The 20109-nt window shown below is 38.7% G+C and overlaps 2 protein-coding genes across 3 annotated transcripts in view; one reads left to right on the forward strand and one right to left on the reverse strand.

Annotated features, from left to right (window-relative positions):
- Nucleotides 1-10446, reverse strand: LOC130175865 (ankyrin repeat and SOCS box protein 13-like). Its single transcript, XM_056386480.1, has 7 exons — nucleotides 10174-10446; nucleotides 5261-5501; nucleotides 3852-4051; nucleotides 3566-3716; nucleotides 2630-2764; nucleotides 1430-1621; nucleotides 1-1332 (listed from the first exon to the last, which is right to left on the reverse strand). The coding sequence occupies exons 2-7, from the start codon at nucleotides 5301-5303 to the stop codon at nucleotides 1184-1186; spliced, it is 870 nt and encodes a 289-aa protein (XP_056242455.1). The 5' UTR covers nucleotides 5304-5501; nucleotides 10174-10446; the 3' UTR covers nucleotides 1-1183.
- Nucleotides 8439-20109, forward strand: part of tasor2 (transcription activation suppressor family member 2) — a 19633-nt gene continuing 7962 nt past the window's right edge. Inside the window, exons 1-16 of one of the 2 annotated variants that reach the window (XM_056386478.1) lie at nucleotides 8439-9170; nucleotides 9432-9580; nucleotides 9728-9823; nucleotides 9916-9988; nucleotides 11801-11892; nucleotides 12011-12148; nucleotides 12529-12662; nucleotides 12765-12781; nucleotides 13195-13294; nucleotides 13400-13494; nucleotides 13620-13726; nucleotides 14711-14783; nucleotides 14904-14975; nucleotides 15149-17332; nucleotides 17729-18482; nucleotides 18672-19140. In XM_056386478.1, coding sequence (XP_056242453.1) covers nucleotides 9137-9170; nucleotides 9432-9580; nucleotides 9728-9823; nucleotides 9916-9988; nucleotides 11801-11892; nucleotides 12011-12148; nucleotides 12529-12662; nucleotides 12765-12781; nucleotides 13195-13294; nucleotides 13400-13494; nucleotides 13620-13726; nucleotides 14711-14783; nucleotides 14904-14975; nucleotides 15149-17332; nucleotides 17729-18482; nucleotides 18672-19140 — 4587 coding nt within the window. In that variant the 5' untranslated portion in view covers nucleotides 8439-9136. The remainder of the gene's footprint in view (nucleotides 9171-9431; nucleotides 9581-9727; nucleotides 9824-9915; nucleotides 9989-11800; nucleotides 11893-12010; nucleotides 12149-12528; nucleotides 12663-12764; nucleotides 12782-13194; nucleotides 13295-13399; nucleotides 13495-13619; nucleotides 13727-14710; nucleotides 14784-14903; nucleotides 14976-15148; nucleotides 17333-17728; nucleotides 18483-18671; nucleotides 19141-20109) is intronic. The other variant, XM_056386479.1, reaches the window with a different exon arrangement.

A 20109-nucleotide genomic window follows, 5' to 3' on the forward strand; every position in this document is an offset into this window, starting at 1 on the left:
AATGTTTTGGTCTATTTATTTACACAAATTTAATAGAGGTAGAACCATCTGTATTATTTACAAATTTACATTAAAAATACATAGTCACAGAATATATACAAATAAATACAAATCCTATTCAAAACACTTCATGTACCCTCGAAGATATTGTATTACAGGATCTATGATGAAATCACACTTACATTCACACTTACTTGGTCATCATAAGCAAGCCAAGAACGAAATGCAACCAAACAAATACTGACATTAACTTTGACTCAAACGACTACAAGTTATGTGAAATGCTCCGTCGTGTTGCCAAAGCCTCTGAGAATTGACGGTGTTCAAGATGTGTTCAGTCATTGCTGCTGCTGCTGCTGCTGCTGCTGCTGCTGCTGCTGCTGCTGCTACGTTTGAAAGTGGGCTGGGTTATGCTGGGAATTATGTGAGGTGACTGGACTTTGTAAATTTGTCATGTACTAATTAGTGGTTAAGTTATAGTCCGTCCTGCTGTCACAAATGCAAATAGGTAACAGGAAAGTCTGTGCTTGATTGCCAGTCTGTACACGCCCACACAATTCTGAGAGGAGATCTGATCAGCCAGAACAATTTGAATCACCTGTGCAGGTTTACCACTGGTGTGCATGGCCTTTACTCACTAGTTGTTCTAGTCTTTCACCCTTCACCCTTCAAACTCTCTTAACTACCAAGGGCAGCAATTTTTCTACTACCTGCCAAGCATGAAACAGCAGAGTTGAAGAAAATGAGTGGCTTCTGAAGAGTGAGTAAATATTATCGGCCAGAAAACACGGCTCTAGTCAGATGCTAGTGATACTCTGTGTCTGTTGAATGTATAAGAGAGCAGTTGTTTGCTAATGGGTTAGCAATAATACCTGCAAAGCTGATGGTATATCTGGGCTGTCTTTCTGTTCCCTAATGGTCAAAAATCTATTAATGTAGCACAACGTGAATGAGCAAATTAAGCCCTTTTCAGTTTGCTTGGATCAACAGCCTGAGTATTTAAGCTAATGAAATTTCTGTGCACCCTACTAGTCTGGCAGTGTTCAGATTTCTCATCAGTGCTGTACCTCCTCCAACTTCAACATCCTATCATAAGACTTTCTGGAGAGATATCCACAGTCAGCAGACATATCAGGTCTAGATTTAACCATCTTAGAGCTGCATTTCAAGTTTCTTGTAGTGATTAAATTTCAATAACTGGAGGTGGCATATAAGAAAGAAAACTAATGATGCGATTAGGTAAACCCAGCTGGGAAACAACTTCACGTGCTCTTGTGCCGAGAGCCGCCCTAACAGCCACTCTGCTGATCTGCTGTAGACTGAGGGGAGTATCTAAAGTAGACAAAACAACAGAGGTTATAATTCACTGATGCTCTTAGATGATCTACAAACAAACAGTGACAGGATGCACACTGCGTAAACAACTTACTCTCATAGAACTCAAGGCAGAGGTAACAGGGAGATCCCAGACTGGTGTACTGGATGGGTTTTTTGTTCAGGTTATCCCTGGCATACACATTCCCCCCAAATTCCACAAGTAGCTCAACCAAGTCAAGGTTCTTTGTTTTGGCTGCATGATGAAGGGCAGTCTCATGTAGCTTGGCAGCATTAACATTTGCCCCTTAGGGAAAGAGAGACAGAACTACATGAGTGAGAGAAGTAGCTCTTTTGTCTGCAGCGTTTGTGTTTATACATTAATTATAAATTCCACAATAACTTTATAAAGGAATATCATTAGCAGTACACATGGAAACAAACTAGCTGTTACTCAAGCAATACTTAACCAGCTGAGTACAAAACTACAGTGTGACTGCAGCAGGCTCATTGTGCAGCAGTGAGCAGGCTCTCAGTTTGTCTGACTGTGGCCTGTAACTGTCAAATCAACTAAGAGATGCAATGAGCAAAAAAAACTTATTGACAATTTGCAGAGGAGCTGGGAAAACTATAGATGTAATGTTATTCTTAGCATTAATTGTTAGGTTTGTAGTTACAGCATTAAAACCACTTTAGGCCATTGGTGAAGTCAAAATTTCACAGCTTCGTCTATGTGACTTGGTCCATGTTAATGACTGCTTCAACCACTGGATAACAAAACGCAGACAACAAACGTGCTGCATCACTTCACTCTCTTACAGTGTATCACTCTGCCAGTCTCAGCGATTAGTAACACTGTAGGCAAGGTGTACAATTATATACTGTGTATACTATCTACACATAAATAAGAATATTTCAAGTTGTAAAATTTATATAATGACCAATAATAATGTAAATCATCTCGATTAACATTAGTGGAATAAGGCTATTTACAAAGTAAATCTTTATAAAATGCAATCTCATTTTACAGTTATATCGATACTGTGATATGGAGACTGAACAATTGAGTTTGTAGGGGTAATGGCTAGTTACTGTAATATCACGATTTACCTTAAATGTTGTCGTTTCTCAGATTCTCAGATCTCAAAGCATTTTTTAAAAATGTGGCTGACTGATTAATCAATACCAAAAATATTCTTTACTTGTAGTTCTAATAAATCTATTAAAAAATATTCATATCCAGGTTGTGACCCAAAAATATTGTTACATTTAATTTTACCTACTTCTGGTTTGCTGTAGATTGACATGGACTCACCTGAATTGAGCAGGACTTTAGCGCAGTCATAGTGTTGCCTGGCACAGGCAACGTGAAGCGGTGTCCCATAGTGGCAGTCATGGGCCTCCATGAAAGCTCCTTGATCAATCATGAGCTGAACACAATCCGAATTACCTATTGTGAGACACAGGCACATTTTTTTCTATTTAGAATTAAATTAAATACTGCAGGATATCGTCTTTCCAAGCACAGCTGGGAAAAAAAACCCCAGGAAGCAAGAAGGCACTCATTTCCTGTGCAATTGAAAAGTGGCTGTAAAACATTTGTGGTTTTGTCCTTCGCAGAGGACGGGAGCTGGTGTACAGCTTGAATAGATTTTGGCTGAAGTTGCACTATATAGCTTTCTCCTTATCAGTCATTACTGTTTTCAGATCAATAATGCAATCGTCCCAGTAGGTTTCAGTGACTATTACCAGCAACGCTATGATCCCACAGTCTTACTGGTAATTGTGTCATTGTTTGTTTTTTAGTTTTTTTTTATTGCTACATCTTGAAAGGCTTTTAAATACACTACCTCTGGGAGAAACTGTCTAAGTTTGCTATGAAAAGAGACATGTTCAAATGCTTTCCAACTGTTTACAAAGTGGGTCAAATTAGATTTGTGCGCAACATTTCCCTCCCCGGCTTCTTACATATAGTCTATGCTCCCAGCACTATTTAACAAGAACAATGAGGAACATTTTGTAGTTAAGGCCTGCCTTAATTATTCTTACTTATTTGAGAACATTATAACCTGTGTTCACTCTTTCCACAGACATAACTTGTTCTCCCAGATTTTTGTCCTGTACTAACACAGTACAAACACTGTGTGGAACTCCGTCTGGAAATGTGAGACCAGTGAAGAAAAGACATCTTGATGCACACATACATAGCTCTACACACATTCCTATCAGTATGTTCTATCTGAAGACGCACCTCCCATGCATGCCTCATGAAGAGGTGAGAATGTAAACAGTGGAGGGTTAACTGTTGCTCCATACTCCAACAGTAGCTTAACACATTCAAGGCTACCAGCTGCACAGGCGTCACACAGTGGAGTGCTACCATCGATGTTACGAGCATCCACCTGTAGGACATAGAGGCATAATGAAGTCACACATACACCATATGTCAATCTTGTGCCAATGACGAAAGCCATTAACTTGCCTTGATTCTCTTGTGAAATGATCTTGTTGTCGAAGCGGTTCTGACATTGGCTTACCTGCGCACCAGCGTCCAGCAGCAGTCTGACACACTGGGTCTGTCCCTGTATACATGCCTCATGCAGCGGGGTGATGGAGTCAACAGCCACGATGTTAACTGCTGCCCCTCCCTCAATCAGCTGCTGCAGCTGGAGGGCTCTGCCCTGTGCAGCGGCCTCGTGCACTGCTGACCGGTCCGTCCAGAATCCAAGACCATGAGCTGCAAATATGTGAAACCAAACAAAGACTGAGCCTGTCTATTCATGATGTTTACATTTTGTGGGTGTTGACTTATGATTTATATCTAATCTCTTCAAGTTCATTTAGTCAATCCAATTGTGCAAATGTGCTGAAATATTGTTTCTTTTTTGTTTAGCCTCCACCACAGTGAGATTTTCATACAATTCTTTATAAAAGATGAAAAAAGTATTTATGTAGGTCAGTAATTTTACTAGTGTAGTAAAATAACTGCAGTTGAAAGACTAAATTATTATGTGCTTTATTTCAGTGTCTACTATAATATGCACAATAAGCAACTGTGGTTTAAATCACCCAGGTTTGTAAGCTTGACATGTTTTACAAATCATGACCATCTACTCATTAAATGGTACAGAAAGGGTCACAGTAAAGATAGCATGTATAGTACGATCAAAGGCTGAAACTAACAATTATTTTCATGCATGCTGCTTATTTTCTCGATTAATTGCTAATTGTCTATAAAATAAAATAAAAAACATAAAAATTCCAATTGCAATAACCTAGAGCACATGGTGACATCTTCAAATGTCGTTTTGTCCAACCAACAATCAAATACCCCAAAAATATTCAATTTGCTATAACATAAAAACTGAAACCACCAATATAAAAAGACTTAAACGATTGATCGATTATAAAAAATAGTTGCCAATTAAATGTCTTTCGATTGAATAGCCAATTAATTGACTAATCATTGCAGGTCTGGTATGATCCAAGCCGTCATAATAGTACAATAGTATCTTGGACTGTATTACATTGTAATGCGTACGTTATAGGGTCCACTGACTTGTACATTCACAGGGTCGATGCATTGCGACATAAATCCCTATTGAAGTATTTCACATTTGCTGTCACAGAAAAAAAGCTGAGTCTAAGATTGTTGTCCATTCACTGGTTTTAATTGCACAGCATGCACTTTAGTGTCCGGTGGCCTCACTAACGAGCTTACAGCTTGTTGCCATGCTCTCAAATAAACAACCACTTTATGGACGCATGCTACCTGACGGGGACCTAGCTATACGTCCGACCGATACGAAAAGATAGTCAACATGAAATTAAAACTAGTGACAGCTGGTCTTATCGCAGCTACCAAATCCATCCGATCCTTCGCTCAGTTAAAGCAGTTACACGGTTGTCTTGGGTTACTGTTGGTCACCAACTGTAAGCTCCTTACCGATTTCTCCATACAAGGACGGTCTGGCCCGAGTGATCTCCATTTCATGTTACCGTTTCCTTCTCCGTGAACCACGTAGATTCAGCCAAACATGTAATTCATTTTCGAGCAAAGGAATGAAGACTGAAAGGTCTGCATTGTTATAGAGAACACACTGGGCAGCCGTCTGCTCTGTCAGAATAGCTGAAGTGCAGTCCAAATAAACAATGGTGTGGAATCCTGGGAAATGTAGGCGACTGACCTACAAAGGAGGCGACCATTGAATCATCGACAGAGTTAAAGAAAATAGCACACAAACAAATACTTAAAAACAATGCTAAAGAAATTATTTATTTGTTTATTTGTTGACTTAATTAGCTGCACATTTCCTCCAAGTTTCCAGAGTGTGGAGTTAGCTAGCTCGCTAATACCAATATAAATAACTTATTAGCTAGTTAGCTAGCTAGCTTGTTTTGTGTTTTTAAAAGCTAACATGTCTAACTTTAGCTATTGACACTCACTAAGACATAAGATGCTGTGACCATGACTATTAAGAGAGCTATTCATTTATTATATATTAATTAGCACATGCAATGCTTGCCTACATTTCTTATGGCTAATTCAGCAACATCACAATCACTTATTCCTTTTTACGTTTGGCAAACATTTGTTGTACGTTCAGTGTGGAGAAGGAAAAGTTGTTATCCTCGAATTCCAATGTTATCACATATTGAAAATTATCCCACACCACAAAAGGTGTTAAGACTTTTTGATCAACTATGTTTTTATTGCAATTTTGATTTGAATGTTTCAATAGTATGTAGTCTACACAAACTAATCACATTTTAAAGATTGCATAACACACATAGTTATGAAAGACACTGGATTGTATGTGTCATTTCATGTCAGTAGTATCAGTTAAAAGTCATTTGGATTTAGTTGCAAAGAAAAACACCAAAAATCCCCATATCGTTGGAGTGGCCAACCCTCAATAGCTCCTTGCTTGCTGCAGTTAAATATGTTTTGTTGTAGACTAAAATGGCTAAGCAACTCCTGGAGTTCCCCTTGGTAAAACATAATGTTTAAGCAGGTGCATGCTGCCTTGTCGTCTTACATATCTGGGGTGTATGAGCTGAGATTTTGCAAGTTGCTTGCAAGTTGCAAATTACTTTGCCCCAACTGAATATAGTGAAACAGCAATAACCTCTCTAACCAATTACAACCAATTGTAACACATCTGATCTGTATTTTATGCATATTTGATTGGACCAAGATGTTAAAGAACACCTCATTCTTCTTTCAAGTCATCTTCATAGCAAGCATCAACATTGAAGATGTGTGACTATAGTTGCTATAGTGCTGTCTCGGTATGTCATTGATATTTCCTGTTGTTGTACATCTGGTAATTCTAAATGCCCAGCAACATAATAATGCTGCTTATATTTGTTTGTGTTACATGTCTTGCAAATCAATAAAGCTAAATACTAAATGTTTCTGAGCTGACAGGGGCATCAGACACCCACACACACACACTCATATATATATATATGTATGTCGTAACCCTTCCCTTTGGCTAATTGTTAGAGAATGCAGAAACAGTGAAACAGTAGAAGCTTGTGAGATCTTTTAGGTTCCATCAACACACTGCTATCGGTGAACAAATACTGTTGTAACATCAATCAGTAAAATTTGGTAAAAGTCAGAATTCAGTATTATGGCATTATGTTTTATATTAATCTCACAGGCAGTTTCCAAAATTGTATGTCATGCACAAACAACCAAAACAACTTTAGTTATATTTGCTCATATTTGATTGGTGCATATTTCATTGTGGTTACATACTAAATGAAAAATGCATAAATAAGATTCTCAGCCACAACTCTTGCAGAGTTAGTGTATTTTCACATGCAGAGATGTGTGGCAAATATCAACCGTGTTTGAGCTGAGGTGATTCTGGCCCGAGGAGGCAGTTGTGTTGCTTGGGAACAGCAGAGCGTCAACCTTTTCACAACAGGTTAAGATGAGTCGCTGCAAGATGTGTATTTTCGCAACCCCCTTTGGCCCTGCAGTGAAAAGCCTTATTGGCTAGTGGGAGGCCGCTTTAACTGTTCCCCCCTGTACTCCAGTGGCCATATTTCAACTAAATTTGATAACTATATCCAGCTTGCAGTACCACAATACTCCTTCAGATATACACATTAATACAATATTCTTGCTAGTTTTTTAGATGGTGTCAGACATTTTCTGGTTCTGCATATAGTCAATTTAAATTGGTCCACCAACTCTTCAGAGAAATGTCGGGTCGTTTCAGTATGCTCTGATGGCTTTGTTATTTGCCGCTGGCAGGCACATTACCAACAAATCCTTCAAATGAAACAACAAAATATATTGTCAATCCATGCCCTCTAGAACGACACATTTTTTTTGATCTGACGCCCCTATCAACAGGACAATGTGATTTGTCTTCTCCTTCTATAATCATGATGTGATAAAGCTATGTTGAAGGTTCGGTAGGGGAAACACTGCGGTTCGGGTTAAAATGACTACTTTGCTTAAGTTATAGGAGTGTTGTTGTCACGATTGCAATAATAAACACTTGGTTAAGATTATAGAATAATCATACACATGATTTTTTTTTTTAAATGTTGAGTGCTGGTTGGAAAAGGGAAATGAAAAGTGTCATTGACACTACTTTTAGCGAACAATCCCACAATGCTGTGCTGTATTTTAAAGATGTGTGAAAATTACTGTTGCTCAACAACAGCTGTCAGAAATGATACAAAATGATGGTAAATAAATGTCAGAAATATTAATTTACAGCTAACTAATGAGTAAACTACTGAGTATCCATTTTATAGGGAGAAATAAATGAGTTAAACAGCCATGGTTTGCTTATTTTGGTAGTGAGAGCCCAAAGACTCAACCATACAAGCAATGTTTGGGACCAGAAAGCTAGAGGTGGAAGTGGTTTAAAACTGCTGGATTGCTTGGGGGTTAATTGATTCACAGCTGCTTGGGCACAAGGTCATAACCAAAAATATTCTTTAATCATGCTTTAAATGCTCATTTACCTCAAAAATAAGCACTTTGAACCATTTGACACTGACAGGACAGCCATTGCTCAATTTTCTGTCAGAAATACTGATTTATTCACATAAGTGGAAATAAAACTTGGACCCAAAGTTGGTGCTGTCACTATGTTAGTGCTGGCAAAACTGTTCAACGGATTATTCTGAGAAGATGAATTTCATGGTATATGTGTAACTGATCCTTTCGTCCTCTGTCTGTACAGTTTCATTGAACCACACTGAATTGCAGAACACAGTGTAAGCCTCCAAAACCGGACACAGGTTTTTACCACGTTTGGGTAAAAACGTTAACAGTGTCAAATTGTTTATCAATCATTAATTTTTCAAGAGAAAGCGGAAGCAGACAGGAGAAGTGAAAACCGCAGGCTCAAACTAACCTCGCCATAGCTTTAACAACTGCCTCGCCACCACCACAGTTTGGTGTCAGACTTTCAAGATGGATGCTTTCGTCTCGATAGGTTTCTGTTTCTTTTTCGAAACGGACCTTACATGCGCTGATCACCCATGAATGGTTACACGTTGGACACTCGTTCACTATTAAACGGATTTATTAGCTGAGAAGCGATAAAATTGGATTTTAGTGGATATATTTGGTCCTGCACGTTTGCACTGTCGTCTATTTTGTAACTTCCTGGTTGTCGTATTAATATGTCTGTCGAAACTGCGGCGAAAGCTCGAGTGACTTTGAAAGGATTTTTGGACACAAGATACATGGGACTTTATAATTCCGTTGTAATGTTTAAAACCAGAGACAATTATTTTCAACGAAGGGCAAAGGGAGAGCGACAGATTTCGTAAGAGTTCAGCAATGGAAAGTGGAAATGGTGGTGCCTCGAGTAAAGGTGACGAGCCTTTTCTTCCTTTAACTTTAACTTTAACAAGAAACGTGGCGTGGGTATTTATTTCCCCACATAAACCTTTCATATAGACACATTATTTTTATATGAGCCGACGGAAAATGACGAGTAGAGTATGTCGTCTCTCACAGGACAAATAGTCCTAAGCTTGTGAAACTTTTTTCTAGGAAGCTAAACGCAATGTGCTCTATTTTCGCTATGTCGCTTGTGTATTGTGCTCAATCTTGTGTTTTTGTCCACTTTTAGGTGTTTTAGAGCCTGTTTCAGACACTTCTCACGTCTTTCAAAACAGTATTTTGGCTCCACTTCAAAGTGCGTACTTATATGAAGAGTCAAAGCAGTCTTTCAAGTACAAGTCCGCTGTCTTGGTAAAGAATCCAGTTCTGGAAGAAAAGGTCTGTTTGCATCTTATTCACTTATAATAGAGAACTTTCCAAAGAGTAAACAAGACATGAAAACATCAACTTCTCTTAAATGAAGTGGAAGGAAAATGCCATTCGATAGCTTTTCATTAAACGGATTTTTATTTCTCTTTACACCAGTATGATGCCTTCCGGGCAAAGAGAAGAGAAGCAGGATATTCAGAGGAGGATTTGAAGGAAACCTATGGCTTTTTACTGTTTGACGATGTCAACAAGGTACAGACAAAATACACTGCAACAACTGAGACAATACATGTTTCTACAAATCTTCCAGTCATGCTGACATTGTTATTTTTACTCGTTTGAAGGCTCATGCAGTCCGAGAGACTGGTGTTCTCACAGGAAATGGTACATGTACAACTCTGGGGGATCCTTGGAAGGGTAAATTATTATTTGTTATACTTCCTCAAACAGTCACTGTGTCTACCAGTGGTGAGCTCACCAGAACAGTTAAGTATGTGGGTAACATATAACTTAAATATACTTACTGGTTACCTGTTGAAAAAAATGTAAGTAAGTACATTAAACCATTCTCATTTATTTAAAGTCTTTTATTATGTTATTACCTTGATGGCCACGTCCAGGACATTGTCCATAGCATGCACACTGTCTGTAGTGAAGTATCTGTTGTGCAGGTCAGGTTAAGGAATAGTCCATGTTTCATGCCTGGTGCTCCTCTGCCTTACAAAAGTGAAAGCAAGTTTAAGTGCTTTATGAACGTATAGAAATGAAAGTGGAAGACTTTGCTGTGAAACAGAAACTATCATGTGAAGTTCAGGATATGGAGGTTGTTGGAGGCAGGCGGACACTGTTTTCATTTAACTGTTAAACTACACACTGCAACACTAATCTCACTTAATTGTAACATTCACATTTGCTATATGCTACATATTTTGCCTTATAACTTCAAGTTAGAAATGTTGCTTCTCAAAGTTTTCTGTATTAGGCTTCTACCTGCTCTAGGCTGTGATAAGTGTAGGAGATATCAGGTATAAACATCAGTCAAAGTCCTTTATATGTATCTGTTTTTCAGTGGACAGTAGTATGAAATTACACTGAAATGGAGCACAAAAACAAGAGCTCCACTGTGTCACATGTAATTAAAGGTAGCAGTGTTGCATGAGGATAATCTGTGTTCTACTTAACATCCATTCCTCTTTTGAGCTGTTCTAGTTTTTTTTTTTTTTTTTTTTACAGGTTACAAATTTAATTGAGCAGATTTCCTTTTATACCTTCTTATAACAAACACATGGATTCCTAACATTAGACTACTAACTTTCTTTATTGCTCAAAGAAACATTTGGGAATGTTATACTTGCATTGTATTATAGGATTTGTCATTACTTTCCTCACTTTTGACAGCAGACTGCCGGTGAGGGGGTACAAAACCCACCAAACCTGCCAAACCGGTCATTGGCCGTTTGTTTTACCTCCTATGTTCAGATTTGTAACTTGTTGTTTTAAAACTTCATTGAATGTCAGTCTTTGTCAATTGTCATTTTTCAGTGCATTTTAATTATTTAAATTTACTTGTTATATTTTAATAACCCGGGATCTGAAGTCCTAATCATAGTTACTTGATTGCACTTTATTCAAAAGGGCTTCTTGCCTCACTTAAGAAAAGAAACTACGTTGTAAGACATGTACAGGCCTATAAAAGCAGCCTTCAGTATGGAAACAGAAATGCACAACCCATATCTTTCAGCTGGCTGATGTCAAACTCCTGTCAATCAAGCGAACAAGGCCCAAAATATTCCTCTTTTTAAGCCTTAATTAAAAGAGAAAAAAACATTTTATTTTATGCTTAAATCCCCACATACACACATTATAAGAAGTGAAAGTATCGTAGTATAATGAATTGGGAGGCAAAATCATTAGTAGTTACTTTTATTGAACTTCAGTTATATTCTAGGACACATTGTAACATTGTTGTGAGTTCATGTTCAGTCACAGTGGATGAAGTCATTCAGATAGTTGATAAATGTGTGATGTGTCCTTGACAACTGTGAAACATTCATCTTTCAAGGTGTGGCTGTGCTGCTATAGGAGTGTCGGTTGTTTGGAAAGCCACTTCAAAGTTATTAGTTAAACATTGTAGTTTTTTACGATGTCCTCGAATCTTAACAATTTACCCTCCCTGTGTTAATCTCTACCTGAAAACATGTTAAGTGAAATTTTTCTGTCTTTCCTCAGGTGTTTACATATCAATGTACTCAGACTGTTTGGATCTTAATCGCTGGTATCATGGGAAATCTGGATACATTGCCATCATCAGGCTGACAAAGGTATTAAAAAATGGGAACTGTGAAATGGTTGTGTGGAGAAATGTGGTAATTGAGTTTTCTTTCATAGAAAACATATTATTTTATGAATATAATCATTGTCCTTTGTGGTTACCACCAGGGGAGAGTTAAAAAGGTTTTAGAGAACTACACTCAGAATTACACAGCACCCACTGAAGGGTTTGACTGCCATGTGTCAGAACAGCTGCCCTCAGTGTCTGCCCAAACCAGCTCCTTTCTTGCTTTTGAGAGAACCCAGGTAAGCGATAGCATGTGTCATGTCAACAGCAATTTTAATTTTGTAGATTTGCTTAATTTGTTAACTGATTTGATTGCAACAACAATGGTCACTGTGCAGATATTTTTCACTGCTTCAGTCCTCACTTTATATAGAAATATAACTGTACAGAAATGTCAATGCATGCAAATAACACTGTAACACACTATACTGATTTAATCAAATCATTGCACCTTTCACTAGTATTGTATCGGTCCTCAGGTGTTGTGGTAGTGGCATCTATGGTTCTTTCTTATCTGACTGTGTGTAGATGCATAATTGAGCACAGTATTGTTGTGCACCTTAATACAGGACATTATGTTAAGAAGAAAGCTCATGTACCTCTTGTTTTGGTCTTGCAGTATTACATGTATGAGCTGTTAGGTGATGGAAGCAATGAAACGGCTCAGTCTCCCAGTGCTGCCTGTCCTTTTGCTATTGTATCGTTTTCATATACGGACACCAAATCAACACTTGTAGTACAACAGGAGGCAAGGTACTGCAACACATGCACTATACTGAGAATTATAGCATCTTTCTGATTTAATACAATATTTAAGTTGTATTGATTCATTGTTTTTCTAATTTCTATTTTCAGTGAGGAGGACAAACAGGGTAAGTAACACGTAGCAAACCTATCAGTGTTTCTCCATATACTTTGCTGTCAAAAAGATGCCACATAAACAGCCCACATTTGCTTCTCTTTGAAAAATATGTAATCAAATCTTACACATAGCTATCCTGTCATGAAAGAATATTACACCTAGCACAATTTTAAATAATGGCAGTAATTTATTTGTCAGTTATCGTTATGTGAACATACACTGACTGGCCACTGTTGGGTACACCTATACAATCTATTGCAATCCAATAAGACAGCTCTGTCACATACTCTTTCTTAATGAAATTTATAATTATAAATTTCATTTCACTTTACAGGTGTACCTAATAAAGTGGTTACTGAAAATAGACCAATGAACATGCAAATAACTTTTTAATAGTTGTTGAATTTGATGACTTTATTTCAGATTATCATTACTTACCCTGGAGGGGTCAGCTTCAAATAGCCAACATGCTCTATAATGTTGCTCTGAGATCTACAGCAGGGGCCTTGATTCCTACAAAACTGTAAGTTAAATGTGAACATAGAAAATACATACTGTATTATTGACTTGGATCATTTAGTTATATAAGTTATATTCAATTTTTTTTTCTTTTTTCTTTCCATCTAAGGCCACCAGTGGTCAAAGTTGACAGAGCCATTTGCATGTCAGATCTCACACAGCTGTTGCCGAGGACTGTCTTTGAAACGTGCTTCTCTGGTGAAGGTGTGTGAAAAATATCTTAATTATCCAAGAGTAACATTTTCAAGGAATGTTACAACATAATTCATGGATTTAGTGAATGTATAGGAAAAATTTTTGATTTATTTTATTTTTTTGCTGTCTTTCAGTCTTTCTGGATGGCCTATACTGCAGTCTGTGTGAGCTGATTACTTCTGAGGCGGAAGAAAGCAACTCACTCTCTCTTCTTCTGCAGCAGATCAAGGAGAAAGATCTTGTGAGTGTGTTTATTACAACCTTTTAGAGATTATGAGGGTTAGTCATTCCTTCCATAAAAACAAAAACAGTGACAAATCATGATTAATCAGAGCCCAAAATGGTGTCTTAAAATAGTATTAACAGTTTGGCTATCCATCACAAACTTTAAGTATGAAAACAGAACCAAGCAAACCTGTCCATTTTCACAGCTGTTACAAGCAAATGATTTTGGTGTTTTTCTTTTTATCAAAGAATGATTTAAACAATTGTAGGTGACAATAGACAACTTTTTCATTTTAACATCATTTTATCATTATGAAGTAAATGTTGATTCCACAGTGTAATGGCTATAGAATAATGACACCATCTGGGTTTAGACTGGTTCCCTATAAGCCTGGCTTTCACTTTCACTTTGAGGAGAGCTCTTGGACTTGAGAAGGTTCAAAACCGACATTCAGTTGGTATTATTTCTACTAAATCATTAACAAAACATGCCTACTTCTTAATACAACAGAGGGTTTTACTCTTCCTTTGTCATTGCACCAAGATCAGGTTTTCTAGTTCAGATTGACATTCTTACGATTGTTTCTTGTTTTGGAAGTGGTAGCCATGTTGCTAACACTACTGCTAGCAGTCAGAAACAAAAAATTCATTGTTTTTTTGATAATCTGAACAAATAACACGTTTCCTGGCAGTGACCTTTCTAAAATGAGCAGTGGTGAAACGTATTATATTCTTTGGGACAGCGGCGCCAATATTAATACCACTTGGAAATGTAAGGGGGGAAAGTTGTCTACTGTCATTTTAATTGAATGTTAAAGTTGTCATTTGTTACTTTTCTGTCAATTCACTAGTCAATCACAGAATAGTCTCAGGTATGGAAATGTCCTATGCATTACAACAGTTGGTCTCCTATTTACATCATTTTGCATTGCATAATAAAATGTGGTGGGTTTGACTTGATATGTAACATTTAAAAAATAACAAACCCATTTCTGCACAGGCTCTCCCTGTTCCACTGAATGATGGTGGTTTTCTTATGCTGTTGCACTCCTCCCATTTCCTCACATATGATGGTAAGATATAAAAATGATGACAGCATATGATATTATCAGTCTCATTATGAAATTGTAGAATTATATCTTTGTTAACAGCCATAATTCAGCTTTACAAACATATCTTTATGTTTCTTTTAGACAATGGATCAAATCCAACTGAGGTCCTGCAGGGCATGTTCGTTTTCCCAGGCTCACGGGTGATACAAAGAGGTGATTTCAGCATACATTTACAAGTGTTTACAACCTTATGTTTCTCACGTGCCTTAAAAGATTTGGCAATAGCCCCACTCAATGACACTTGTAGTTTGTGTTGATTAGCAGTAATGGCATTCAAGGAAACAAAAGAGGAAATTAAACAAATATTCTTTCTTGATTTATCACAGGTACAAAATGTGGACAGAGAAAAGCAATTATGTCACCTGAAATTCTCCGGGTTCTACCAGTACTAAATTATGCAGAGGGTGAAGCTGAGAAGACGCCTTTTGACCCAAGTGAAGAACTCTGTGAAGTGTTGGTGCAGCATATGCAGAGTTACGCAGCATTAATAAATCCTGGGTTGGCATTAAGTCCCTCAAGGGAAGTAAGCATCTTTCCAGATCAGTATGATGTGCCGGATGCACACAAACACCTCTACTCATCCCCTGAGTGGACTGACAGAGCATGGCAGAGCTTCAAGTCATACATGAGCAAACCAGTCTCCTTTCAACTACCAGTGTCCAAGTCTTCAGAAATCCTGGCAGCTGGACAAGAAGAGCGAAGAGAAGATCTTGATGATGATGTCTACATCTGTCTGTCATCTCCTGAGGAGGCACCTGCCAATCCTGTTGACATGGGGTCAGAAGACCAGTTGACTGACCAGAAATTTCCTGTAAATGTTGAGACATCTGTTGACAGTGGTATAACAAGCGCTGAAGCACAGGTTGACTTCACAGCTGATGTTGCAGCAGATGATTTGCAAGCCAGAGATGAAACCAAAGACAATGATAAATCTGGCCTGTCTGTACTAGACAAAACTGATGACACAGGGGCAGGAAATCTCCTGACTCCCCCTACATCAGATGACCTTTCAGCAGAGCTGATTGTCAGCATCACTTCAGCAGAGCAAACGCTCACTGATGAGAGTTTAAGTGTGATCAGTACTGTGTCAGCAACAAAGCAAAATGACTTTCAGCTTTCTGGTTTTTCACCAGCTAAATTGCAAACAGCAGGAGCTAACGCTCTGCATGATGACACTGTCAAAATCAAAAATAAAGATTGCCCTGAGGTCACCAATTTCCCCAAAACAAAAGGGAGGAAGCTACATAGGGGACCTTCCAAAGGTTTGAAAAAAGCATCTAAAGCTAGTGTTGAGACTCTCAGTTTGCAGACTGTCAAAATACCAGGGGAGGATGACACCTTCCCGAGTCAGAAGGATGACCAGGCCAAGGAATCATCAGGCCACTCAAAGCTAATCAATCCTTTGAAAGTTGATTGGAGAAAATTACCAAGGCGAAAACGCAAATTTGGAAAACTGTCATCTAGAAATAAGAAAGTGAGATCTGCTACTGTTGCTTTAGCAGTAGCAGATGAGAAAAAATCAGCTCCTGGACAGCAGAGCTTGGAAGGCAACATTTTAATGGAACTTGAAGTTTGTCCTTTGAGAAAGAAAACTGAGCGCTGGGACTTAAAGCCGGTTATCAGCGTATGTGGAAGGATCTTGGTTCCTTTTGGCTCTGTAGATTTTGCTGCTCAGATTAAGCTTTTAAAGGATAAACATCAGTGTACAAAAGATCAACAGCACCCTGAAGAAAAGTTGGTTGATAACTCTGTGAATGCTCATGACAAAGATGAAATGGAGCAAGACTCTAGCACTGCCCCAGAGACGGCAGTGGACGAAACAGAGGCCACAAAATCCAAGGATGGAGGGAACCATCTTCAAAATGTTGTCGGCAGTATTGATACTGAACATCGACTTCTGAGACAATCACACGACGGTTCATTGCCTTTGAATCCAGAGAGTAGTCAGCATTCTTCAAAGAATAATGGCACAGACAATCCCCCCTCAGAAACAGTTAAAGAAAAGCACACTGATACCTGTTCCCAAGCAAAGTGTGCAACAAAGGGAGAATTTCTGTTGAGTAAACTAAAATCAGTTCTTTTAAGGGGAAAGAGAAAAACTGATTTCCTTGTGTCAGAAGGAACAACAACAGTTACTGCCCAGAACACTGAGCCTTGTCTCAAGAAGGGCAAAGGTGACTCTGATGCTGAGACATTGAAGGGTGATAATGCAGTTTCAAGTGTCCAGGACACAAATGTGGGTGTGAACGAAGTTTCAAAGATGCAGTCAGTTGATCCTCTATTTGCATATGCCCTAGGCCTGACCCCTAAAGAGAAACCTAATAAGGCACAGAAAAGTGAAGGTCAGGATTCTCAACTAAGGAAAGACTCATCAGAGACACAAGAACAAACCATTCTAGACAAACAACCTCAAATCATACAAAAGCCTCCATCAATTTTCCCAAGAAGGGGTAGGATTAAAACACTCAAAAAGCATCAAGGCATCTCTACAGAATATATTAAAAAGAAATGTAAGTCATATTTTAAAATTATTGGAATGCATTTTTGTGTATAATGAGTAAAATCCTTCCAGTATTGTGCATGACATTAAAACTAACTGACCCTTTTCTTGGCTATTACCTCTGCAACTGTCCTCAGCATGCTATCACTGCGCTTTGCCAAGTGTTTGCTAATTCTGAGTTTGCCTTTCCTCTTCTCTTGCTTGTGCTGCATTTTTGCCAGTCCTATCCATCTGCACCTAAAGAAGGCATAACAAATGGATTCCTTTGTTTGAAACAATGGCATAGTTTACATGTTGGTTACAAATTCTTAACAGTAATATATTGGTATATTTCAAATGCTTTCAATGTGCTACTTTTTATTTTCATGCAGTTTCTCTTTTTTTCTCCTCTGTTTTGTCTTCACAGGGTGGTTGCATTTTCAAACCCCAGCTTGTTTTACCACTGAAAATCTCAAAAGCAAAGAGTGTACTAGGGATAATTCTGTCAGGAAGACTGTTAAGGAAAAAATGAACAGTACTTGCTCATCTACAGATGCTTTGAACTTACTTGCTGACTTGGCACTCGGTGCCAGTAATGACCAGGTTCCACCACAACCAGACCCAGCTCTTGAGAGAAAACCTGAGACAAGTTTGAAGAAGTGTGGCCTTACAAAAGATGTTGCCAGTGCTGAACAAGACTCAGTTCTTCATGCTCTGCTTAGACAGCCTGCTGCTAAACCCATTCAACTTTTTGAGTCTCCTTTACCAAGCAATCTTGTGGGAGAAAGTGAATTAGTTGGTTTAATATCTAAAGAACATGCCTATTCATTGCCCCCGTCTTCCCCTCTGCTGTTGGGTTTGCCAGGTACACCTTTCCAGGTATCCCCTTTAAGTGGTTCTACCAGACTGCTGCACCCTCAACAGCAGTTGTATGGCGATGGAATTCAAACACTACAACCCTCTGTTTGTCAGGAAGACAGAGATGAACGAAACCACAGGACTCCAGAATACCTGAAAAAACATATGGTGCGCAGGAGAAAGTTCAGACACTCCCGCACATTTGTTAACAAGGGTGCATCTGTCCAAGTCACAAGGCAATGGAACGAAAACTATGACTTTAATCGAGACAGCAAGTTTTCAAGTGACGTAAAGGACAGAGCAATCGTTCGAGCCTTGCATGGGTATGTATATTGTGTCATTCATTGTCATTTATGCAAAGAATCTCAGCATATAAGATAAAAATGTTTCTTTACACATAATGTCAATTCTATACTTGTATCTAGTTGACATGTTTCGCCAATATGCAGTTGACTTTTAGTTTAGATTAAGTTATTTCACTAAAACATCTAATTTTTGTACACCTTCTATAGCCCGTGGGATTTCTCCACTCAAGACACCACTGAGGAGGTACGGCTCATTGTCCACATGTGGATAGGTCTGTTTTATAGCCGGTCAACAGCCAGATTCTTTCACGTGGACTCGAACTTTGCATATTCAGAAGAGAGTGATTCTTTGGAAATGTCCAGTGAAATGGTAGCAGCAGCACCAGCTCAGCCTGAAGGGCCAGCCAAGGGAAATTCATGTGGTGCTTTCCCGAGTTTAACAGACACTCAAGACCCTTCAATTTCAAAAGCCCTGGACCTCAGCAAAAAAGATGTCTTGGACCAAGGATCTGTAATTTTGGACTTGTCAATGAGAAACGGTGGTGGAGAGATTGTCACTTCAGATCCACAAGTCAACAAAGAAGAGACTTCTGTGTCCGGTGAACAGACAGAAGCAAGTGAAACATCGAACACACTCAAGTCATCCGTGGGACCACAGGAGGCAGACACATTCCAGGTTTGAGTCTAAAGTTACTGTTAAACTGAAGGTACACTAGTACATAATTGATGTTTTTGTCATGATTTTCAGTTGGTATGCAGGATATAAAATTATCTAAGTACAAGTTTTGTGTGCTTGTAATGTAATAATAAGGCATACAATCATTGGAGTAATTAACCATAATACCTATAAAAGAGCTATTGAAGGTAATAGACTGAATTGGAAGGAACAATCTGCAGTTTTCCAACAGGGTGCTATGGCATTTGAATGGGAGTCACAAACTCTCATTACGACTGATTCACCTTCTGCAGATCACCTCAGACCTTCTCCAAACTGTTATCTCTACAGCGGAAACTTTGAACAGAGCTCGCTCGGTCCTCATGTCTGATCTCAGAGTTCATGTAACTATCCCATTTAGGCCATTTATAGACTGTGAAATGCTGTTTGGCACATAAACACCAGCAAAACAGGTCGTACCTTCAACTTTGTTAAACATGGCCCCATTTAGAGGACTCTTTCATTCTCCAGGTGCAACCCCAACACATCAGCGTACAGCTTGGACTTGAATCCTCACACTCGCAAGGCTGTGCTGTTCTATCTCCTGCATAAGCCTCAGCTCCTTCTCCACTAGAGGTGACAGTCGATATACCGATTACCCACCAGTTTCAGTAGCTAGTGTTCTGTTCGACCAGCCATGCAACTTTGCCTGATCACCAACTAACCATGTACCAGACAATTTATCCATTTTTCCGTGGGAGTGGAGATACAGAAGAGTGGCAGGACCCCTATGGGGACAAGCCCCTCTATTAGGTCGTCTTGGGTAGACTTCCTTCAATGCTTGGCTTTAAGAAGGATCCCCATTTTTCCTGTTCCAGATAAGGTGGCTATGTCCCGTTTTGGCATTCTTGTAAGGGTGCTCAGATCACTCTTTTTCTGACCAATTTGCAATGTGAGACCCTGCCAGAAACTATTGTCCCTAATAACACA

Source organism: Seriola aureovittata, chromosome 10 (genome assembly GCF_021018895.1).
Source record: "Seriola aureovittata isolate HTS-2021-v1 ecotype China chromosome 10, ASM2101889v1, whole genome shotgun sequence".
NCBI classification, from domain to species: domain Eukaryota; kingdom Metazoa; phylum Chordata; class Actinopteri; order Carangiformes; family Carangidae; genus Seriola; species Seriola aureovittata.

What these genes read in the sequence shown, in the direction of transcription:
- LOC130175865 (XM_056386480.1), bottom strand. Translation starts at nt 5,303, where the DNA reads ATGGAGATCACTCGGGCCAGACCGTCCTTGTATGGAGAAATCG. An exon ending in TCATGAGGCATGCATGGGAG is followed by an intron (nt 2,765 to 3,565) that starts GTGCGTCTTCAG and finishes GTCTCACAATAG; the next exon opens with GTAATTCGGATTGTGTTCAG. An exon ending in CTGCCTTGAGTTCTATGAGA is followed by an intron (nt 1,333 to 1,429) that starts GTAAGTTGTTTA and finishes TGTCTACTTTAG; the next exon opens with ATACTCCCCTCAGTCTACAG.